The 22,662-nt window shown below is 34.7% G+C and overlaps 1 protein-coding gene, 2 long non-coding RNA genes and 1 pseudogene across 3 annotated transcripts; 2 read left to right on the top strand and 2 right to left on the bottom strand.

Annotated features, from left to right (window-relative positions):
* Window positions 1-3,119: 3,119 nt before the first annotated feature.
* LOC126686381 (uncharacterized) lies at window positions 3,120-5,395 on the bottom strand. Its single transcript, XR_007643943.2, has 4 exons — window positions 5,280-5,395; window positions 5,133-5,183; window positions 3,772-3,846; window positions 3,120-3,282 (listed from the first exon to the last, which is right to left on the bottom strand). It is a non-coding gene; the product is annotated as an uncharacterized LOC126686381 (long non-coding RNA).
* Window positions 5,396-10,566: 5,171 nt separating this feature from the next.
* Window positions 10,567-12,842, bottom strand: LOC130014603 (uncharacterized). Its single transcript, XR_007643940.2, has 4 exons — window positions 12,727-12,842; window positions 12,580-12,630; window positions 11,219-11,293; window positions 10,567-10,729 (listed from the first exon to the last, which is right to left on the bottom strand). It is a non-coding gene; the product is annotated as an uncharacterized LOC130014603 (long non-coding RNA).
* A 3,326-nt stretch (window positions 12,843-16,168) lies between these two features.
* On the top strand, window positions 16,169-19,415 carry LOC126688313 (cytochrome P450 CYP749A22-like; annotated as a pseudogene).
* A 300-nt stretch (window positions 19,416-19,715) lies between these two features.
* Window positions 19,716-22,307, top strand: LOC126688312 (cytochrome P450 CYP749A22-like). Its single transcript, XM_050382965.2, has 5 exons — window positions 19,716-20,440; window positions 20,538-20,761; window positions 20,845-21,077; window positions 21,250-21,628; window positions 21,706-22,307. The coding sequence occupies exons 1-5, from the start codon at window positions 20,161-20,163 to the stop codon at window positions 22,132-22,134; spliced, it is 1,545 nt and encodes a 514-aa protein (XP_050238922.1). The 5' UTR covers window positions 19,716-20,160; the 3' UTR covers window positions 22,135-22,307.
* The last annotated feature ends 355 nt before the right edge of the window (window positions 22,308-22,662 follow it).

The raw sequence follows: 22,662 nt of genomic DNA on the forward strand, positions 1-22,662 counted from the left end.
AATAAAAGTGTATAGTTTAGGGGTCAAATAATGTATTAAGCCTAGAAAAATATATATTTTGTTAGGAACTAATGAGGACTTTAATGAATAAAACCTTTTTTTTATTTATACTAAAGTGTAATTTTTACAATACACTTTACACCACTCTTGCACTTTTTACTCTCACACTATTACACTCAGCACTCACGTTACTACACTGCACACACTCACAAATGATCACACTCTCTCTTTTTCAGGTGCTCACAAAATGAAGTGACCATCTATATATACAAGCCTAGGTCGGTTGGGTTTTTCTAGAACTTTTCCTAACTATCAAGTGATAAATTCTAGAAAATAAAATGACTAGAAAATTGTGGAAGAAAGTAAGTCGGTGACTTCTTACACTCCCCCTCAACGATTACTTTCTTGATGTGTTTCTTTCCTTATTATACCAAACCGCTTTTTGAATTTTTCGAACTTTGCATTTTCGTCCCTCGGTGAATATGTCGCCAACTTGGTCGTCAATTTTCACAAATTTCATTTTTAACTTTCCGCTTGAGGCCGTTTCTTCAAACGTTGCAGGCTTCTTCATATTGTTATTTTCGACAAGGGCCAAATTTGCATATTTAGGATTCGGCTTCCTTTGCCTTTCACTTCTTCTAGGTTGTATCTCATGTTCTACCGGAATCTCTTCTTGAATATCATCTTCAAGTTGGCTTGGTCGTTCTTCTTCCGGTGTCCGTTTATATACTCCTGTGCGCCACGGAGACTTAGCCCTTTTAGGGGAATGACTTCTTCTATTTTCTTCACTTGACTCCACTTCTCGAGTACTCTGCTCGATCACTATGTCTTTTTGAGGCTTTTCTTGTAGCCTCTCTTCTACGTCTTTGGAGTCAGGAAGAACTACTCCTTCAGAAGACCACCACGAAGAAGTTTCATCGAATATTACATTTCTCGAAGTGTAACATTTTCCTGTATTTGGATCACAACACCTCCACCCTTTTCTTTCGTTGTCATACCCCACAAATATGCACTTCAACGCCTTCTTATCAAATTTGCTCCGCAAATGATCAGGCACAAAAACATAACACACACATCCGAAAACTCGAAAGTGACTTACAGTGGGTTTTATATTCTTCAGCTTCTCGTAGGGTGAAACAGATCCAATCGGCACTTGTGGTAGTCTGTTGATCACGTGAGCAGCTGTCTTCATACACTCTGCCCAAAACCGAGGTGGAACATTCTTCGCGTGTAACATGCTTCTACATGTTTCCGCTAGATGTCTATTCTTTCTTTACGCCACTCCATTTTGTTGTGGAGTGTTTGGACAGGTCAACTGACGTCTTATTTTGCAGTCTTGCAAATATTTTGAGAACTCACGTGATGTATATTCTCCCCCATTATCGGTACGCAGACACCGAATTCTTTTACCAAGTTCTTTTTCTACTTGCTCTTTGAACTCAATAAATTTTCGTAATGCCTCCGATTTTTCTTTCATAAAATAGACCCAAACGTACCTCGATAAATCATCAATGAAAGTAATCATGTACCGGAAGCCACTAATTGATGGATGCTTCACTGGTCCAAACACGTCTGAATGGATTAACTCGAGCGGCTCCTTCGCTCTATACTCGGAATCCTCATATGGTAGTTGATGCGCTTTCCCGAACTGGCAGCCAGCACATACAGTGTCTTCTCGAACATTTAGTTGAGGAAGTCCTCTGAGTATAGACTTTTGCATCATCACCTTTAACTTGTGATAATTCACGTGTCCTAGGCGTGCATGCCACAAGTCAGCCGTCTCATTTTTTCTCATCTTGTCTGTGTATGCCGTTTGAGCAGACATCACGTAGACAGAATTTAACCTTCGTCCCTCCATCAATGGCTTACTTGGTAATTTTAAGTTTCGATACACTTTCACATCTTTAGGTCCGAACACCACATAGTTTCCCGAAGATGTGAGTTGCGACACCGATATTAGATTCTTCTTCATCCCAGGTACATGAAGTACGTTTTCCAATGGTACTTCTTTAGAATTGTATCGGGGCACTACCATTGTCTTGCCAACGTGAGTGATAGGCAACTTCGAGTCGTTAGCTGTAACTACCACTCGTTCTCCCTTATACTCCGACATGCTTAGAAATTTCTTTTTATCCCCACTCATATGATTTGAGCATCCGGAGTCTAAAATCCAATCATTATCATAATTAATAATATTATCACTCACCGCAGCAGATGCTTGAAAATCTAACTCCTCCTCGGTCTCCACTTGCGGGTGTGTGGATGCCACATTTCCTTCAACTTTTCTATACCAACAGTCGCGAGCATAGTGACCTCGTTTGCCACAAACGAAACATTGATTATTTGTACGTCGTCTCGTCTCCTCTCGTCGATCATTGTTGGTATCTCGTTGAGCTCCCCCTTGTTGCCAGCTCCTTCTTTCTTGTTGTCTACGCCAATTTTCTTGCATTGGCCTCCCTCCGTTGTTGGATCTCACCCTTTGTGGATCCTTACTATTTTTACTACTGAAGAGGGCTCTCTCCTCTTCTTTAATTGAGGTTTTAGACATTTGCTTGTCTAATTCCTCTTGATTCGCCAAGACATTTTCTAATTCATTCAAAGTTGGTTCCTTTGACCAACCACGGGTTGCGGTCACGAGAGCATTGAACTCTGGACGTAGCCCGTGAGTGATTATTCTTCTCATTCGTGTTTCCGTGATTTTATTATCTGGATCCAACTTTGATATTTCTTGGCATAAAGATTTAACTTTAGAAAAGTATTGACTCACCGTTAAATCTTTTTGTGCTATCGACAATAACTCGTTCTCGAGTTGTTGGAGCTTGGCATCATTTTTCCGAGTGTATATTCCTGCAAGAGTGTCCCACTGTCACGACCCAATTTCATGAATCGCGATCGGCGCTAGGGTATGGGTATGGTTGTACCAAAACCCGTAGCAAGCCTTGCGGATAACCAACAAATACATAAGCCTGCAAGAAACCAATGCTCGGGGGCAACCGAGACTTCAGCCTAGTTCTAGCAGTTCATAATTTACAACATTTATTATAAAGTGCTAAGCCAACTCTGAGTCTTAAACATGGCAGAAGTATATATTAACCCAAGTTAATAAAAGAATGCCAAAATAGCAATAATTCAGTGAATAAATTTATAACAAGTATTCGACATAAGACTTCTATTTACTACTGCGGTCTAAGAATAAAATAAGTTTAATAACCTTATTAAATATAGTAAAACCTCCGAGGAAATAAAGAATCGGAGAGCAGCTGACTCGCTCATATCATAACCCTGGAAAATTTGGGAAAACAACGGGGTCAGATATACTGAGATGAGTTCATACCACTATTTACATTTATCAAGTGGAAAACCATTGAAACCCTTTTAAAACATTTAATATGAACATTACGTATAATAGTTGGAACCCTAATCCACAATACTAATATAACCATAATCCATTAGGCCTGGTCCCGAGAGCTGAGCTACACCGAGTTACCACCGACCACTCTTAATTCATAACCAGAGTCCCGAGAGCTGAGCTACACCGAGTTACTCTACTGGGTCCCGAGAGCTAGGCTACCACCGAGTTACCCCCACATATCACATACCTTATCTAGATCAATACCGGTGCGCACGCAGTCCTAATGATGCCCATTAGGTAGCATGTTCCAACTAGAAGCCATAATATAAAAACAGTTCGAAATATACGTACAATATATATATTTAATATTAAAATAACAATTTACTTAATAAAGCGGTAAATAGTAAGTACAAACTCACTGCTTGCAAATCCACGTGAAAACTTTACAAGCAACTAAACCTGATCCGACTCCGAAGCACGAGCAGTCGACGGGTCTAAGAAAAATATATATAATAATTAATATCATCCCCTAACTCTAGAGAGTACTAGACACCACATACGACTAGCACATATATCAATCAAGCCAACGTATAAACCATCATAACGCCATTATACATATATAGTCAAAATGCCAAAGCATAAACCAACGTGGAATAATCATACTTACTCGGACTGTCACCAAAGTCATACAATCAGTTAAGTCAAATTGAGTTCCCACTTTGAAAACATGATCCGAAAATCCATTTCAGATAACTTAGTTAAATCCATAAACCAAGTTTAAAACCAACATGGTGAGTCAGCCAAGTTACAACAATTGCAAGGCATCTTCTCACAAATCGGGCGACCCAAGTCTAACCCGAACCAAAATCCAACCAGAGTAAAACCAGAGTTTAATATTTAGGTCATCTTTTGATAAACTATGAAATCCATTTTGAAAGCAAGGAACTCAATAAGAACTCAATAACCAAAATATCATAACGCTCATAAGGTTCTCGACAAAAGTCCTCAATGGGCAAACATGTTCAAACGGCCAACATAAAATATACAATCACCTTAGCATGCCCTCTAACATTAAACATGCCCAATCAAGATTTACAATAATTTATACATCATACTAACATGTTAACAACAATCCAATATTAATCAATAATGTTAAACAACCCAACTAACTTATTTAAACAATCAAAACATTACATGACAACAAATTCAACATTTAGCCAAAATCGGCAAAACAAGCCAACCTCAAAACAACCATGCCATGACACTTTAATGAATCCAATTCATCTCAAAAGCTTAAACCAATTACATTTTCAGTTTCAAAACCTCTAACCAAAACATATTAATTGATCATGATTATCAAGCCAAATAACAAACAATTTGATATGCTCAAACCAAACTAATCCAACTCTGTCAATTTGATTTTTAATCACCAAACACAGGTTAATTCAATTATTTACAGCCCTATAACAAAATCAAACTAAAACAATCTATAGCAATCTAATTCTTTAAACAACAACATCATGGCAATGAAATTATGGACAGCCCTAACATTTCCCTTTTAAGAAATCCATACAACGCATGAACGAACCGAATTCTAGAGAGCATAAACGACTACAACAAATGCCCAACAAGTATTGACAATGAATTTGATACAATAATAAGAAAACCAAATCAAAACAGCCCATATAATTACATGCCACAAAACTAACATTTAAAATTGAAATATAACAACCATCACACCAACGATTCGAATTAAAAGGGTAAAGGAAGGATTAATTACCTTAGCAATCCAAAAGAGCAAGGAAAACTCAGAAAAATAGTGGAATAATGGCTACAACAATGAAAAACCGAAGGACCAATGAATACCCAAACAATTCGATTACATAAACTATGAATTGAATGATGGAAAGGATGTTAGAACACTTACCAAGTGTCTTGAGGCACCAAAATGTGATTGGGAATTGTCTATAAATGTTTAGAAATCAGTTTAGGGTTTGTGGGAACGAGTGGGGGCTGATTTGGTCGAGAAACGAAGTTTTTATAAGCAAACCCGTAATGAACGGTTCTACGGCCGGTTCTGTCCAGCAGAACCGGTTATTGAACCGGTTGACTCACTGCCAATGCAGAAATCAGAATGGACCGGACCTACGGCCGGTTCAACCCAGCAGGTCCGGTTATAGGTCCGGTTGACCCGAAAAGAGGTCAAAACGACGATCCGAACGGTCGAATGAAAGATAATCCTCTTAGGTACAACATATCCAAAGGGCAGCCCGATCCGACGGTTAAATTGGGAGATATGGACGTTTTACTAGAGAATAGCAGATTTGGAAAACATGCAAACACTGTTTCGATAACAATCCGGAAATAAATCAATTCAACATCAAATACTTAAAGGTTCAAGGGGTACACATAAGTCATTCAACATGACACAACCAAGGTACCACATATGCTAATTCGCACATAAATCAATCCGAAAACAAGTCGGAAGCACAACGAGAACAAGTCGAAGTTAAAACACAACCAAAGTCCATCACAAACCAAACTTTAAACGGACAACCAACCACCAAAACAAGTTATAAAAAAATACGGGTTATTACATTCTCCCCAACTTAAAAACAAAATCGTCCTCGATTTTAACACAAAAACAACCGACGTAAAACATAACATAAAACTACATAGCAAGCCATACAAAACGTACATGACCAACGTAAGATCACATAATCATGATACCCAAAGGAATTAAGGAAAGCATAATAACAAATTTGCATAACAAACTCTATCTCTCAAGAACATTCCTCCACCAAGTAACCAATTGAAACTGTAATCATAGGAATTCTGTTATTCATCAACCGACGCACTTGCGTAACCACAAACTTAACAGTTTGCTCCTCGAATGATAACTCAAAACCACCACTCATATAAATCAACAACTCAAATGGTCACAACACACATATGCACAAATTTCTATTCTATCAACTAAGTGCTTCAACAATCACTCGATCAACACAATGTGAATAATAAACAATTATTCAACTGAGAGTCACAATTACTCTATACCAAAGTGGCTTCCAGAACCACCTCGAAACTCATCTATTATAAAATCCTCAATGTCAAATACAAGATTAAGCGCTAAGCTCAACTCTAATTCTATAATTCCAAAATTTTTTTTTGCCTCAGACAAAACAATAACACTGTAAACATAGCTGATAAAATCTATCGTTCTAAAACACTTACTTACTTCCACTTATAGCATCTCTACATCAAAATTATTGATAACAAAACCCAATAAACTTCTGATAATGTTTCAGTTCCAAAATCAACATTATAATAATCCTTTAATCCAAACGATTTAGTACCAACTCGATAATGCAATTAACTTGTGAATCATAAAACATAAGAACCCATATCGCAATTCAAAGAAAAGCGGACCTCTTTTATGATAACAAAAATTTCTATACTACTGATAAACAATATCCATCAAAATGATTCTCCCAATCACTCAAAAACATAACGCCACGACTACACTGAACATTGACTGCATCAGACAACTTAAAAAAAAATTGTCTCTTACAACAAGTGTTCAACCATGCTCAAAACAATATACAAACATTACAATAATACCATTAATTAACAAAATCGATCAACCGATCATGGTTGTCGAAACCTATTAACCGCGATTCCCGATTCTGAATCAATTATCTCACATAACCAAATCGAACTCAAATTCTCAAAATTATTCAATCAATTGACTATAATCTCGTATACAACGAAAGATCAATACGACCATTTTACTACGACCGGATTGTCAGCTATGCTCAAAACCAACCCCTCTGGGTATAAAATATTTTATATACAAAATTTTCCACCCTGTTTAAAAGAGTCTACGTCTTACACCTCCTTTTTCATTCAAAATCAAAATACCTTTACCGTTGAAAAACCATCGGTTTTGCAAACCCTTGAAAATTTTCAAAATATTCACATTTTAAATCCGAAATTTCTTCTTTTTTTCTAATACATTTGCAAATCTGTAAATCAGTTCAACTGACAAAATTTATGTTCTCTTTAATTCAAACTTTTTAAAACACTTTTTAAATAGTTTATACTTTTCTCGTAAAAGTCAAACTGTGGCAAGATTTCCCATATTCAAAATGCACATTGATGTTTCAAACATTCAAAATTTAAGTCGCTTTTAAATTTTCTCAAACAAAAACACAATTTGAAGAAATCGCTCAAGCGAAAAATTTATTATCCCTTTCCAATCAATTTGACAAAATTTCTTCCTTTCCTCAGAAAGGTAAAATCAGCAATGTAAATCTCTTGTTTATAAACATACCTTTATATCAATACACCAAAATACTTTGGACAATTCAAATCTGAAAAAATAAAGTTTCGTTTAAAACAAAAATATAGTGTATACGCACACATGGAGCATAACCAACATCCTTAATCCAAAAATCCTTAATTATCACGAAAACTTTCTATTCTAAACTACACTATACCGCATTTAGCACAACTATATCTCGAGCGCAACCTCAAAATCATTCTTACTTTCTATGAAGCACAAGATTCTGAAAACACCGACCGATCCCTAACAATGTAATCGTCCATAATTTAACACCATCATCACAGGGTATTTGTCTAGATTTCTCTCGGCAACAGTTCAAAATCATTTGAAATTCCATAACTTTATAAGATACATTTACCCCAAAGGGACTCGCGAGTTTGATTCAAAATACTTTCCTCAAAACACTTTATTGACAAAATCCATTTTACATAACTGTGCGCCAGGGTGATGACATCTCTCATCCCCAAAGAGTTGCATCCAACCCTAATCATTTCTATGCACGTGATGCATGTACTATTATGCATGTATCAATTATTAATTTATCTTTTATTTAGTGAACATACTCAATGCTTAATGCAATCCTGTTCGTGACCTTTAAAATGCACGTTCATGATATGTCTGGGCACAATTACGTGTTAAAAAATATTTCAAATATTTTAACAAATCAACCTGTGAAATTCATTTCACAATAAAACATTTGCTAGACGTTACACTCTGTGAGATGTGCACTTGATAACCTCAAAATATTTCCTAAACTCCGTACTTGCAACCTACCAAAATTCGATGCTATACAACAACTCCTCCTCATAACTTCATTACACCTCTACTAGAAAAAGTATCTAACTAATCTCAATCATGACTGAGCATATCCAAAGAAAATAGCACATAAAATACGTTCCTATAAAATTTACCGCCATCGCATCTTCAGACTTGATGGAAACACCAGTGTATTAATACAATGGTCTATCTTCTCGGTTCAGAGTTTCCAATATCTGTTCTAGGATAACCAGAAATCATCAGCCAATCCAAGGGAGTATTTCCCTCGTCTTCCTCGATATCGAAACCCAAAGATTTCGATCTTAGAATCATACATCAAGGTAAACCAACCTTGACCACGTGAGTAAATCATCTCAGGTGCTACTCCACACGTAGAGACAACAAACACGATCAACTTAGTCCAACAGACAAGCGAGTTATACAACTAATTTTTATTACCAACATATTACGAATTCTATGAACCGTAATTCACCCAAGCATGCCATTGAACACAATTAACCCTATACATACTTAAAAGACAAATCAGGACTTGCCACAACACATTTTTTTTGAAATCTCATTACCATGTAATTATATCATCCTTTAATAGCACGTTCCAAAATTCGCTTTGAAATTAAAATCAAATACGAAAACTTCCAAATTTTGCTGAGCCCCAAGGTTAGAACAGAATCACAATATTGTAAAAGTCTCTTCTTATTAATCAGTTGCTTTAAAATGGATACCCAAGTATCTCAAACAATAAAATCATCGAGATTGCCGAGTCATTACAACTACCATGCTCAACTCCTAAATTAGGGTGACCCAAGTCGAACCCAAAACAATCGTTTATAAGACGTATTTAAAATATTTGTAAATCCGGAAAAATATATTAATAAAATTTCCATCCTTTCAAATTTGGGAGCTCAACTTAAACCAACCGCCAAACGGTAATTTAAAACTCAAATGAGAAATCTTTGATTTCAAACATCTATTCCGTAAATCCAAAAAATGTAAAATGTTGACATACTACAACATGATAAAATAACTTCAACGTTAAATTCTTAAAACAATGGTTCATCTTATAAAATATCATTTTGAAATCATCCCTTGTTAACACCAAACCAAACATAATATTTCAAAATACAGGAATTTCTTTTTACTGGTAGCTCAACCAAAAATCAAACTTTTTAAGAATTTAAAATCAAACTTCTCTTATGATTTTGTGTTGAAACACAAATTGGATAAAACAATATTGTCAATGAAAATCTTTAAATCAACATGTGGTCAAACAATGCATGACCATCAAACACGTTTATCTCTTTAATAGAAAAAAAAACAAGGCTAACGCCCAACATACGATCACATTTAAAATCAACAATCGAGGCCAAAGACAAGATGTACTTTATTAATGAGGCAAAAGCAGTGCAACGCATCATGTAAAATAACCGTATCCGTACCATATTTTTTAAATCGCATCAGGCATAAACGCCAAAATTTATCAAACAACATCATACCCAAGTATGAGTTTAGAAAAATTTACCAACCTATGATTTCCCGAGAAATTGAAAGCAATTATAATTACCCAAGTTAATAATCTCAACTTGATAAAACACAGCAAGTAACATCCAAGTGAAATCAATCGTCAATCATAACATCAACACCAAATAAAGACTGACAGACATCACCTATGGGATGTAGGCTGAAAGTTTGAAAATAAAAGATGACATTTTAAAAGACAAGACACGAATCCTAATTCCGCAGTAGTTCCTATGACACGACATCAACTTATCATGCCAAAACACATAATACATAACATGCATAAGGCCTTGGTTTGAAACCAAAGCTCTGATACCAAGTTTGTCACGACCCAATTTCATGAATCGCGATCGGCGCTAGGGTATGGGTATGGTTGTACCAAAACCCGTAGCAAGCCTTGCGGATAACCAACAAATACATAAGCCTGCAAGAAACCAATGCTCGGGGGCAACCGAGACTTCAGCCTAGTTCTAGCAGTTCATAATTTACAACATTTATTATAAAGTGCTAAGCCAACTCTGAGTCTTAAACATGGCAGAAGTATATATTAACCCAAGTTAATAAAAGAATGCCAAAATAGCAATAATTCAGTGAATAAATTTATAACAAGTATTCGACATAAGACTTCTATTTACTACTGCGGTCTAAGAATAAAATAAGTTTAATAACCTTATTAAATATAGTAAAACCTCCGAGGAAATAAAGAATCGGAGAGCAGCTGACTCGCTCATATCATAACCCTGGAAAATTTGGGAAAACAACGGGGTCAGATATACTGAGATGAGTTCATACCACTATTTACATTTATCAAGTGGAAAACCATTGAAACCCTTTTAAAACATTTAATATGAACATTACGTATAATAGTTGGAACCCTAATCCACAATACTAATATAACCATAATCCATTAGGCCTGGTCCCGAGAGCTGAGCTACACCGAGTTACCACCGACCACTCTTAATTCATAACCAGAGTCCCGAGAGCTGAGCTACACCGAGTTACTCTACTGGGTCCCGAGAGCTAGGCTACCACCGAGTTACCCCCACATATCACATACCTTATCTAGATCAATACCGGTGCGCACGCAGTCCTAATGATGCCCATTAGGTAGCATGTTCCAACTAGAAGCCATAATATAAAAACAGTTCGAAATATACGTACAATATATATATTTAATATTAAAATAACAATTTACTTAATAAAGCGGTAAATAGTAAGTACAAACTCACTGCTTGCAAATCCACGTGAAAACTTTACAAGCAACTAAACCTGATCCGACTCCGAAGCACGAGCAGTCGACGGGTCTAAGAAAAATATATATAATAATTAATATCATCCCCTAACTCTAGAGAGTACTAGACACCACATACGACTAGCACATATATCAATCAAGCCAACGTATAAACCATCATAACGCCATTATACATATATAGTCAAAATGCCAAAGCATAAACCAACGTGGAATAATCATACTTACTCGGACTGTCACCAAAGTCATACAATCAGTTAAGTCAAATTGAGTTCCCACTTTGAAAACATGATCCGAAAATCCATTTCAGATAACTTAGTTAAATCCATAAACCAAGTTTAAAACCAACATGGTGAGTCAGCCAAGTTACAACAATTGCAAGGCATCTTCTCACAAATCGGGCGACCCAAGTCTAACCCGAACCAAAATCCAACCAGAGTAAAACCAGAGTTTAATATTTAGGTCATCTTTTGATAAACTATGAAATCCATTTTGAAAGCAAGGAACTCAATAAGAACTCAATAACCAAAATATCATAACGCTCATAAGGTTCTCGACAAAAGTCCTCAATGGGCAAACATGTTCAAACGGCCAACATAAAATATACAATCACCTTAGCATGCCCTCTAACATTAAACATGCCCAATCAAGATTTACAATAATTTATACATCATACTAACATGTTAACAACAATCCAATATTAATCAATAATGTTAAACAACCCAACTAACTTATTTAAACAATCAAAACATTACATGACAACAAATTCAACATTTAGCCAAAATCGGCAAAACAAGCCAACCTCAAAACAACCATGCCATGACACTTTAATGAATCCAATTCATCTCAAAAGCTTAAACCAATTACATTTTCAGTTTCAAAACCTCTAACCAAAACATATTAATTGATCATGATTATCAAGCCAAATAACAAACAATTTGATATGCTCAAACCAAACTAATCCAACTCTGTCAATTTGATTTTTAATCACCAAACACAGGTTAATTCAATTATTTACAGCCCTATAACAAAATCAAACTAAAACAATCTATAGCAATCTAATTCTTTAAACAACAACATCATGGCAATGAAATTATGGACAGCCCTAACATTTCCCTTTTAAGAAATCCATACAACGCATGAACGAACCGAATTCTAGAGAGCATAAACGACTACAACAAATGCCCAACAAGTATTGACAATGAATTTGATACAATAATAAGAAAACCAAATCAAAACAGCCCATATAATTACATGCCACAAAACTAACATTTAAAATTGAAATATAACAACCATCACACCAACGATTCGAATTAAAAGGGTAAAGGAAGGATTAATTACCTTAGCAATCCAAAAGAGCAAGGAAAACTCAGAAAAATAGTGGAATAATGGCTACAACAATGAAAAACCGAAGGACCAATGAATACCCAAACAATTCGATTACATAAACTATGAATTGAATGATGGAAAGGATGTTAGAACACTTACCAAGTGTCTTGAGGCACCAAAATGTGATTGGGAATTGTCTATAAATGTTTAGAAATCAGTTTAGGGTTTGTGGGAACGAGTGGGGGCTGATTTGGTCGAGAAACGAAGTTTTTATAAGCAAACCCGTAATGAACGGTTCTACGGCCGGTTCTGTCCAGCAGAACCGGTTATTGAACCGGTTGACTCACTGCCAATGCAGAAATCAGAATGGACCGGACCTACGGCCGGTTCAACCCAGCAGGTCCGGTTATAGGTCCGGTTGACCCGAAAAGAGGTCAAAACGACGATCCGAACGGTCGAATGAAAGATAATCCTCTTAGGTACAACATATCCAAAGGGCAGCCCGATCCGACGGTTAAATTGGGAGATATGGACGTTTTACTAGAGAATAGCAGATTTGGAAAACATGCAAACACTGTTTCGATAACAATCCGGAAATAAATCAATTCAACATCAAATACTTAAAGGTTCAAGGGGTACACATAAGTCATTCAACATGACACAACCAAGGTACCACATATGCTAATTCGCACATAAATCAATCCGAAAACAAGTCGGAAGCACAACGAGAACAAGTTGAAGTTAAAACACAACCAAAGTCCATCACAAACCAAACTTTAAACGGACAACCAACCACCAAAACAAGTTATAAAAAAATACGGGTTATTACACCCACGCCTCTTTGGGCGTTTTTGCGTCCTTGACGTGTTGCAGCAAGTCGTCCTCCACCGATATCGATAAAGCATATAGAGCTTTACCGGCCCTGACCTTCCACTTTTTAAGGTCATCTTGACTTGTCGGGGGTGTCGTTTCACTCCCTCCGACGATCTCCCAGAGATCTTGACCGAGCAAATAAAATTGCATACGAGTACTCCATGTGCTATAATTACTAGCATTAAGTTTTTCAAGGGTACTCACCGAAGTTGAAAAATCCGCCATTTTTTGTTTGGTTATTTCTCCAATTAACCAAATCGCGTGGTCCCTGACCAATACTCTGCACGGCCCCTGACTGCGTGCTAGCGGTGTTTCAACGTAACACGATCCCGGATCGCTTGCTCGACTTTTCTTCGAACCGGTCCCTGACCGTCCTGCTCTGATACCACTTGTTAGGAACTAATGAGGACTTTAATGAATAAAACCTTTTTTTTATTTATACTAAAGTGTAATTTTTACAATACACTTTACACCACTCTTGCACTTTTTACTCTCACACTATTACACTCAGCACTCACGTTACTACACTGCACACACTCACAAATGATCACACTCTCTCTTTTTCAGGTGCTCACAAAATGAAGTGACCATCTATATATACAAGCCTAGGTCGGTGGGGTTTTTCTAGAACTTTTCCTAACTATCAAGTGATAAATTCTAGAAAATAAAATGACTAGAAAATTGTGGAAGAAAGTAAGTCGGTGATATTTCATCTAGATTATTAAATTTCCACCAAGATTGAGCTGAATTTTTGGTGTATAAAGCAGTAATAAATCGAAATACACTATCAAACAATTTACTCAAATCCGTTTACATTTAATGAACCTTTTTATCTAATTTAATCCACACATATTCAATTGTTTTATCTAATTAAATTAACACAATAGTCATTTGCTCCATAAATAAGGTTTTGATTATAATGCATTATTCTAAATTGACTTGGTAAAAATGATATATTATAGGTAATATCTACAAATACGTTTGGATTGATGGATTCTAAACGATGGATTCTAAACAATCCATGGATTTGGACAAAATCTATCGTTTGCCTAGAAAAAAAATTAATAGAATTCATGGATTTATAAATTCCCTCATTTTCTACAATCCATCATTTTTGAGGGTTTTGATTTCCCACCTACTAGGTGGGAAAGTCTAAATCCACCATTTTTTATATATGATGGATTGTTATACTATTTATTATTTTCCATAAATAATATTAAAAATCCATTGATTTTATATTCAATCCAAACGATGGAATTTTAAAATCTATGGATTTAAATTCCATTGATTTAAAATCCATCGATTTTGCTAAAATCCATGAATTTTAAAAACCCCCAATCCAAACGGTGCCTAATGAAATTTGCGTTATATACAAGTAGGAGTGTCAGAATGGGTTCATGACACGATGACACGATTCGCCTAACACGTAAATTTGGCGAATCCGGATTGAGACTTAGCGGGTTCGTGTTAAAAAGGTGTCAATCCCGTTTATGACATGAAATAAATGGGCCGTGTCATGATTTGACTCGCCAATCCATGTAACCCGCCTAATCCATTACAAATTATATTATTTATAATAGTGTAGAGATAAAATAGTTTTAATTTTATAAAATTAAAAATGAAGTTATTAAATTAACTATATTAATATATAAATAAAATTAATTGTATTAAATTTTTTAAAATTTGAATATTGAATTATAAAATTGAGGTTAAAATAACATTTATATGATTTAAATAATTTTAAATGTTAAGTGGATTGTATTAGTCGTGTCGTGTTAGTCGTATAATTATATTAATCGTGTTACCCGTTTATCTTAACGTGTTAATCGTGTCGTGTCAGGGTTGAAGATTTTGACTATGGATTATGTTTGTGTTGATCTTAATCATGTCAACAGAGTGGGTCGAAACGACACGAACACGATCCGCCAACCCGTTTTAACACTCCTATATACTCCGTCCGTCCCAAAACAATAGTACACTTTCTTCTTTTCACATAGTTTAACAAACACAATTAATGCTCTAACTTTTTACAAATTTATTTTTAGTTTTCTTATCATACCTTTATTAAATGTTATGACTATAAGCTAATAGCAATAAATGATACATTTTAAATAAGGACAATATGGAAAATAACACTCTAAATTGTGATTTACAAAGAAAGTGGATAATTATTTTGGGAAAAAGAAAAAAAAGAAAAGTGGACTATTATTTTGGAACGGAGGGAGTATAAGTTATCGTGACTGAAGTGCAGAGTTGAAGTGGGACACCATACTTATGGTAAAGTTACATAATATAGGACCGGCAGGTACAATTATTTCATGTTAAAGTTGCTGCAATTCTCACTTATTCATAGCTGATACTTGTTTTTAATAAAGATACTTTTCAAAAAAGATGTATTATTATTTATTAAAATTAAAACTAATAATAATTATGCATAGATAAATAGTTATAGAATATGTAATTATTTGTATATTTTAAATAAATTGAATTACATTAATTAAAATTATATTTTTATAAGAAAACATTTGAAAGATAAAAAGATATTATTTATATATAGAATTATGATAATTATAACTAATATAATACAGTTTAATTTTTAATTTGAGAGTTAAGACTTTGATGTTTCTCCTCATTGTCAAAATAAATTTAATAAATAATTATGACCACAATTAATCGCATACTTATGAACATAGTTTAACATTATTTCTTTATGGTAGTTCAGCCTAGAAATAACATAATTGAAAAAAAACACTTATTTTTTTTAGTTTTGTTTTGGTGCTATGGGAATGACCTTGATAGTTTATGTTTTAAGCTGCATTTTGTGTTTTTTCTTTGTTTCATTTCTGATAAAGTTGTTGAAGAAAGTTTGGTGGACTCCGATTCGCATAGAGTCGATGTTACAATCACAAGGAATTAGAGGTCCTTCCTACAAATTCTTCCATGGAAACACTAAAGAGATCATCACCATGGCAAACAATGCCTCGAAAACTCGTGCAGAGTTATCGCACCACCTTTTGTTTCGGACTCTGTTGCCACACATGCATTTATTCTTGGATCAAGCTTTGCGGTAACAACATACGTCTCTTCGAGTTGTTTTGAGCTTCATTGATCAGATTGATTGCTTTTTAATTTGTTTAAATAAGCGTAGGAAAAAATTTCGTGGTTTGGCATGGTACTCGAGCTCATTTTGTGATCACGTAGCCTGGTCTGATTAAAGAGATGCTTAACCGTAAAGAAGGACAATTTCCGAAAGACAAACCTAACGATTATGCGAAGAAGCTTTTGGGAGATGGAATTGCAACTTCTAATGGAGATAAGTGGTTAAAGCTGCGTAAACTTTCCAATTTCGCTTTTCATGCCGAGTCTTTGAAAGTATTGATTTATTTAGCCATCTTAGATTATTAATTTAGATCCTTTCCATTAGAAAATCGCTTAATTTCCGAACTTTTTTTCGTAGGGAATGATTCCAGGGATGATTGCAAGTGTAGAGATGATGGTTGAAAGATGGAAAAATGAGAATATGAAGGAGATTGAAGTATTCAAAGAGTTCAAGATTTTAACTTCAGAAATAATCTCCAGGACAGCTTTTGGAAGCAGCTACTTGGAAGGACAGCTCATATTTGATAAGCTTAACCAGTTAGCTTCAATTATACACAAAAACAAGTATAGTTTCAAGATTGCTGGAATCAGGTAAATTTTAGGGGCCGTTTGGTTCAAGGTTGGGAATGAGAATCAGAATGGGAATCGGAATGAGAAGAAACGGGAATGGGAAGGATTGTTTTCATTTTTTATTTGGTTCAAAGTATAGGAATGAGAATGTATAAAGTTTAATAAAAAAATTATTTATTATTTATTAAAAATATGTTTTTTAGTTTTTTAATTATTTTTTTAAAATAAAATATTTTTTTAAAAAAATAAAAAAATTATTTAAAAATAATAAAAAATATTTTTCAAAAAATTATTAAAAAATATTAAAAAATATTAAAAAATATTTTTTTTATTTTAATTTTTTTTAAAATTTAAAACAATTATTTTAATAATCATATATTTAATATTTATCATTAAAATATTTTGTTAAATTTTGATTCTCATTCCCAAAAATTCATTCCCATTGGGTAAGAGGAGAATGGGTGATTCCCATTGAAGAGCTAATCACATTCCCATTCCCTACTGTAATTTGACAAAACAAACACAAATAACGAGAATCATTCCTATTCCCATTCTCATTCCCCCTTTTTTTTTGGCGAACCAAACGGCCCCTTAATACATACAACTTATAAGTAAGCTTGTATTTTTATCAATCAACTAGTTTCTGACTTAGTACATATCATTTTCTGGGGTTAAAATATCTTTAACGTTATCGAACTATATGCCTTTTACACTTCAACAACCAACGTTTTATTTGTTATATTTTGGTAACCCAATTTTTATTTTCGTTATAAAGAGAGGTTACACAAGGAAAATCCAAGGTATGTCTTTCGTCTGTTGGTTTTTTAATGGTATATATCGGCTTTTTCAATGGTATGATCCTCCGCGTGTCGTTGTTTTCAATTATTTTGCTTATGTGGCGTTATTACGTGGCAAAGTTGGATTAGGAAATAATTTTACACTACCACATAAGTAATACTTTGCTTGCAATGAATGAGTAACCTCCCGTTGTAACTAAAATAAAAGTTAGGTTATCAAAATGTAACAAATAAAACGTTGGTTACCGAAGTGTAAATGGCCTATAATTCGATAACCACAAAATATTTTAACCCTCATTTTCTGTTCTGTTGCAGAAACCTTATCAAAACAGTAGATGATTCTGAATCAGACAAGCTAGAAAAAGAAATACATGGTTTATTCAAAAATCTGATAAAGAAAAGAGAGGAGGCAACTGCTGGTCAATTCAATGGCTTTGGCGGTGATTTTCTCGGGTTCTTGTTGAAGGCGCATCATGACGACGATATAACAAAGAAATTAACAGTAGAAGAGGTTGTTGATGAGTGTAAGACCATCTATTTTGCTGGACATGAAACAGTTTCAAGCTTACTTACCTGGATTCTTTTTCTCCTGGCAATTCACCCCGAGTGGCAAGATAAAGCCCGAGAGGAAGTTCTTGAAATATTTGGGTCGAGTCATCCATGTCCGGACGGACTTTCAAGATTGCACATTGTGAGTGTCAGACATGTTAAAACCCGTTAACTTGTTTTGTCTTGAATAATCAAACTTCAGCTTTTCGATCTGTTTCTGGTATGCAGGTGAGCATGATTATCAATGAAACGTTGCGTTTATACTCTCCAATCGTATTTTTGAGGAGAGATGTCGAAAAGGAAGTAAGACTGGGGAGCCTGATTGTTCCTGCAGATGTTGTGATGGAAATTCCAATTCTTGCAGTTCACCATAATCCTGAAATATGTTGACATGGCCACGCTCATTGTTTACCAAATATGTTTTCTATGTTTATTCTTATTTTTGAGTTCTAGCAAATTTCTGTACAAACAATGGTGGACTCCGAATCGGATACTGTCACTGATGAAATCTCAAGGAATAAAAGGCCCTTCTTACGGATTAATCCATGGAAACACCAAAGAGATAGCTTCAATGAGAAAGGAGCTCATGAAGAATCCTATGGAACTATATATCACACCGTTTACTCCCAAGAATTCAGACGCATATATACTCGTGGACCAAGCTCTATGGTACAATAAATTCAGATCAGTTTTTTTTGTTCGATTCTCTATAATGGAAAAATGAGTTTTTATGTGAATAAATTGTGTCAGGGGTGAACTTTCTTCAGTGGTATGGCCGCCGGGCTCAGTTGGTAGTTACAGAATCTGAATTGGCCAAAGAAACACTAAGCAGTAAAGAAGAAACATTCTGCAGAGCCGAATACCAAGCTCATGAAAGTATTTGGTGATGGACTTATAAACCTAAATAAAACACAAATTCAATAAACAAAAGCCTTAATTTAATTTATTTTTCATGAACCATATACAGGGGATATCTTTCAGTTTCATCTTGCAGCAACAGAGAGGCTAACAGTAGCTTGAGTCGAATTGAACCAATCATTTTGATTCAGTTTATTTTGTCAGTTCGGTTTTCAGCACATATCCCTAATTAAAATCTATTAACTTTTCAAACACTATCATTATTATCTTCTTTAGTTGTAATAGGCATGCCAAATAATTCATAAAATCTTAGGATATTATTAATTTTTTTCTTTTTAAAAGCTTCCACCAACAAATTGTAAGTAAAAGAGAACAAATTTCCAAAAATAGTTTATTAATTCAGCAACTAAAAGTTACTACAAAATAAAGAATACAATTGATATCTTGTTTAAGAATACTTATTAGAGGATACCGAAGATTACAATGATATAATAAATATTGTCGAACTATTGAGCACATGAAAGCTTATTAGAGGTAGATGTATTCTATCTATCAAGTGTTTCTAATTCAAGACTGCAAAATGATTTTCACAGCTGGATAGTTTAGATATTTAACAAATAAACTTGTAATTACTCAAAAAGACAAAGTGTCTCAAAATATTAAAACAATGATTTGGTGAGTAACACTAATTTAGTAGCTAATGGTAATAATTTATTTGTTTAATGTCATAAACCTAACTAAATCCTGGATTCTAGCTTTTGTTCCCCATTGAAGACTGAAGATGCTCAAGCCCTAGCTTCCCTTTAACTACAATTGAGTATTGACTCTTCACACCGAGCGACAAGAAATGGACATGGCCACCCTCATTGTTTACCTACTATGTTTTCTATGCTGCTTCTTACTTTTCAGTTTCAGCAAGTTTCTGTACAAAGAATGGTGGATTCCAAATCGGACACAGTCACGGATGAACTCACAAGGAATAAAAGGCCCTTCTTACAGATTCATCCATGGAAACACCAAAGAGATAGCTTCTATGAGAAAGGAACTCATCAAGAATCCTATGGAACTGTCACACCATTTACTCCCAAGAGTTCAGCCCCATATATATTCTTGGACCAAGCTCTACGGTACAATAAATTTAAATCACTTTTTCTGTTTGAATCTTTTTGAATTTTGATGTCGATGTTTGGAATAATACGTTTTTATGTGTCTAAATTGTGTAAGGGGTGAATTTTCTTCTATGGTATGGACCGCAAGCTCAGTTGGTAGTAACAGAACCTGAACTGGCCAGAGAAATACTAAACAGTAAAGAAGAAACATTTTGCAAAGCTAAATTCCAAGAATACATCAGAAAACTATTTGGTGATGGACTTGTATTATCCAAAGGAGAAAAGTGGATGAAGATGCGTAAAATCGCCAATCATGCTTTCCATTCAGAGAGCTTGAAGGTAATCAAGTTTCTAAGATGATGGATTCAGATAAATCTTTAATTAGTTTGTTGAATTATGTGTATTAATTCCATTAATTGTAGAGTATGGTTCCAGCAATGATAGAAAGTACGGAAATGATGCTTCAACGATGGAGAAACCGTGAAGGAAAAGAGGTTGATGCGTTCCAAGAATTCAAAGTTTTAACATCAGAAATAATTTCCAGAACAGCTTTCGGAAACAGCTATCTAGAAGGGGAAAAGGTTTTCGAAATACTAAAAAGGATGATCTCCATTACGGAAAGAAACCATTTTAAAGTGAAAATTCCTGGATTACAGTATGTTTACTTGATTCCTCTGCCTCCTATATCAGAGCAAATCTGTTGTCTTTAAAATAGCTGACCGATATATAATCTATTTTGTAAAATTATTGTTTTTCTGTTCTTTGTTTCAGCGTTTTCCATTTCTGCGCTACATAGACTTAACATGTACTTTTAATGAATATTGCAGAATGTTTTTCAAAACAAGTGATGATGTCGAATTGGATAAACTCCAGCAAGAAATAAGAAACACAATCTTAGAAATAGTAAAGAAAAGAGAAGAGGATGCAAGGATGAGTAGACTAGATAGTTACGGAAATGATTTTCTTGGATTGCTAATAAAAGCGTATAGGGATGACGATAAGAAGAAGAAGATAACAATGGATGACATGGTTGATGAGTGCAAGACTTTTTATGTTGCCGGACAAGAAACAACTGCGAGCTCACTAGCTTGGACCACTCTTCTTCTTGCAATTCACACGGAGTGGCAAGACGAAGCAAGAAAAGAGGTTCTTCAACATTTTGGGCAGCAGACACCAACAACAGATGGGATTGGAAGATTAAAAACTGTAAGTAATATCCCATGTTTGTTTGATTCTGTTACTAATCAGAAACTTAAATGTCTTTGATTTTTTTTATCTTGCAGATGAGCATGATCATCAATGAATCATTGAGGTTATATGCTCCTATTCTTCAACATTCAAGAAGGGTCCAAAGAGAAGTCAAAGTGGGGAAACTAGTTCTCCCGCCAGAGATGGAAATATTGATTCCAACACTAGCACTTCACACGGACTGTCGAGTATGGGGAGAGGATGCTTACCTTTTCAGACCAGCGAGATTTGCAGAAGGGGTGGCTAAAGCAACAAACAATAGCATCTCTTCATTTATTCCATTTGGTATGGGACCTCGAAATTGCATCGGCTTTAACTTCGCAATCACAGAAGTGAAAACTGCTCTGGCGATGATTCTTCAGCAATACAGGTTCACTTTGTCACCTGCATATGTTCATTCACCAGTTCTAGTTCTCACAATGTGTCCACAACATGGAGTTCCGGTCATACTTGAGGCACTATGAACTTTAATCTTTCGAAAATTGTAATTAATATATGTATATATGTGTGTGTGTGCAATTGACTGAATGCCTTAGATTGTTCGAATTAGTGTAAAATGGTCATTGTATCTGAAGATATTCTAAGGGATTAAAATAATTGCACTTTTGCCCAGTACGGAAAAATCTGGGGTTAAATATTTTTTTTCTTTTACCAAAGTATAACGTTTTTACAAAATTTTAACCGAATTATAATAAGTTAGAAAATGGTTATTGAACTATCCAAATTATAAAACGTTACAAAATAGTTACCATTCTATATTTTTTTTACAAAACATCTATCAACTTGCTAGTGTGAACGAGACAAAATGTACAATCATGAAGCAAGTCGGTAACCGTTTTGTAACTTTTTGAAGTTTGGTAACCGTTTTGTTTAAAAAAAACCTAAAGTTCGTTAATTATTTTATAACTTTTTATAATTCGGTAACTATTTGTTTAAAAAACTATAGTTCGGTAACCGTAAAATTATTTAATCCAAAAAATCTGTGCAGCTCC

This window comes from Mercurialis annua, linkage group LG6 (genome assembly GCF_937616625.2).
Source record: "Mercurialis annua linkage group LG6, ddMerAnnu1.2, whole genome shotgun sequence".
In the NCBI taxonomy this organism is placed as follows: domain Eukaryota; kingdom Viridiplantae; phylum Streptophyta; class Magnoliopsida; order Malpighiales; family Euphorbiaceae; genus Mercurialis; species Mercurialis annua.

Bases quoted from the DNA above. Each gene is read 5' to 3' on its own strand.
- LOC126688312 (XM_050382965.2), top strand. From the start codon at position 20,161: ATGGACATGGCCACCCTCATTGTTTACCTACTATGTTTTCTATGCTGC. The intron at 20,441-20,537 runs GTACAATAAATT...AAATTGTGTAAG, and splicing joins TTCTTGGACCAAGCTCTACG to GGGTGAATTTTCTTCTATGG. The intron at 21,629-21,705 runs GTAAGTAATATC...TTTATCTTGCAG, and splicing joins GGATTGGAAGATTAAAAACT to ATGAGCATGATCATCAATGA.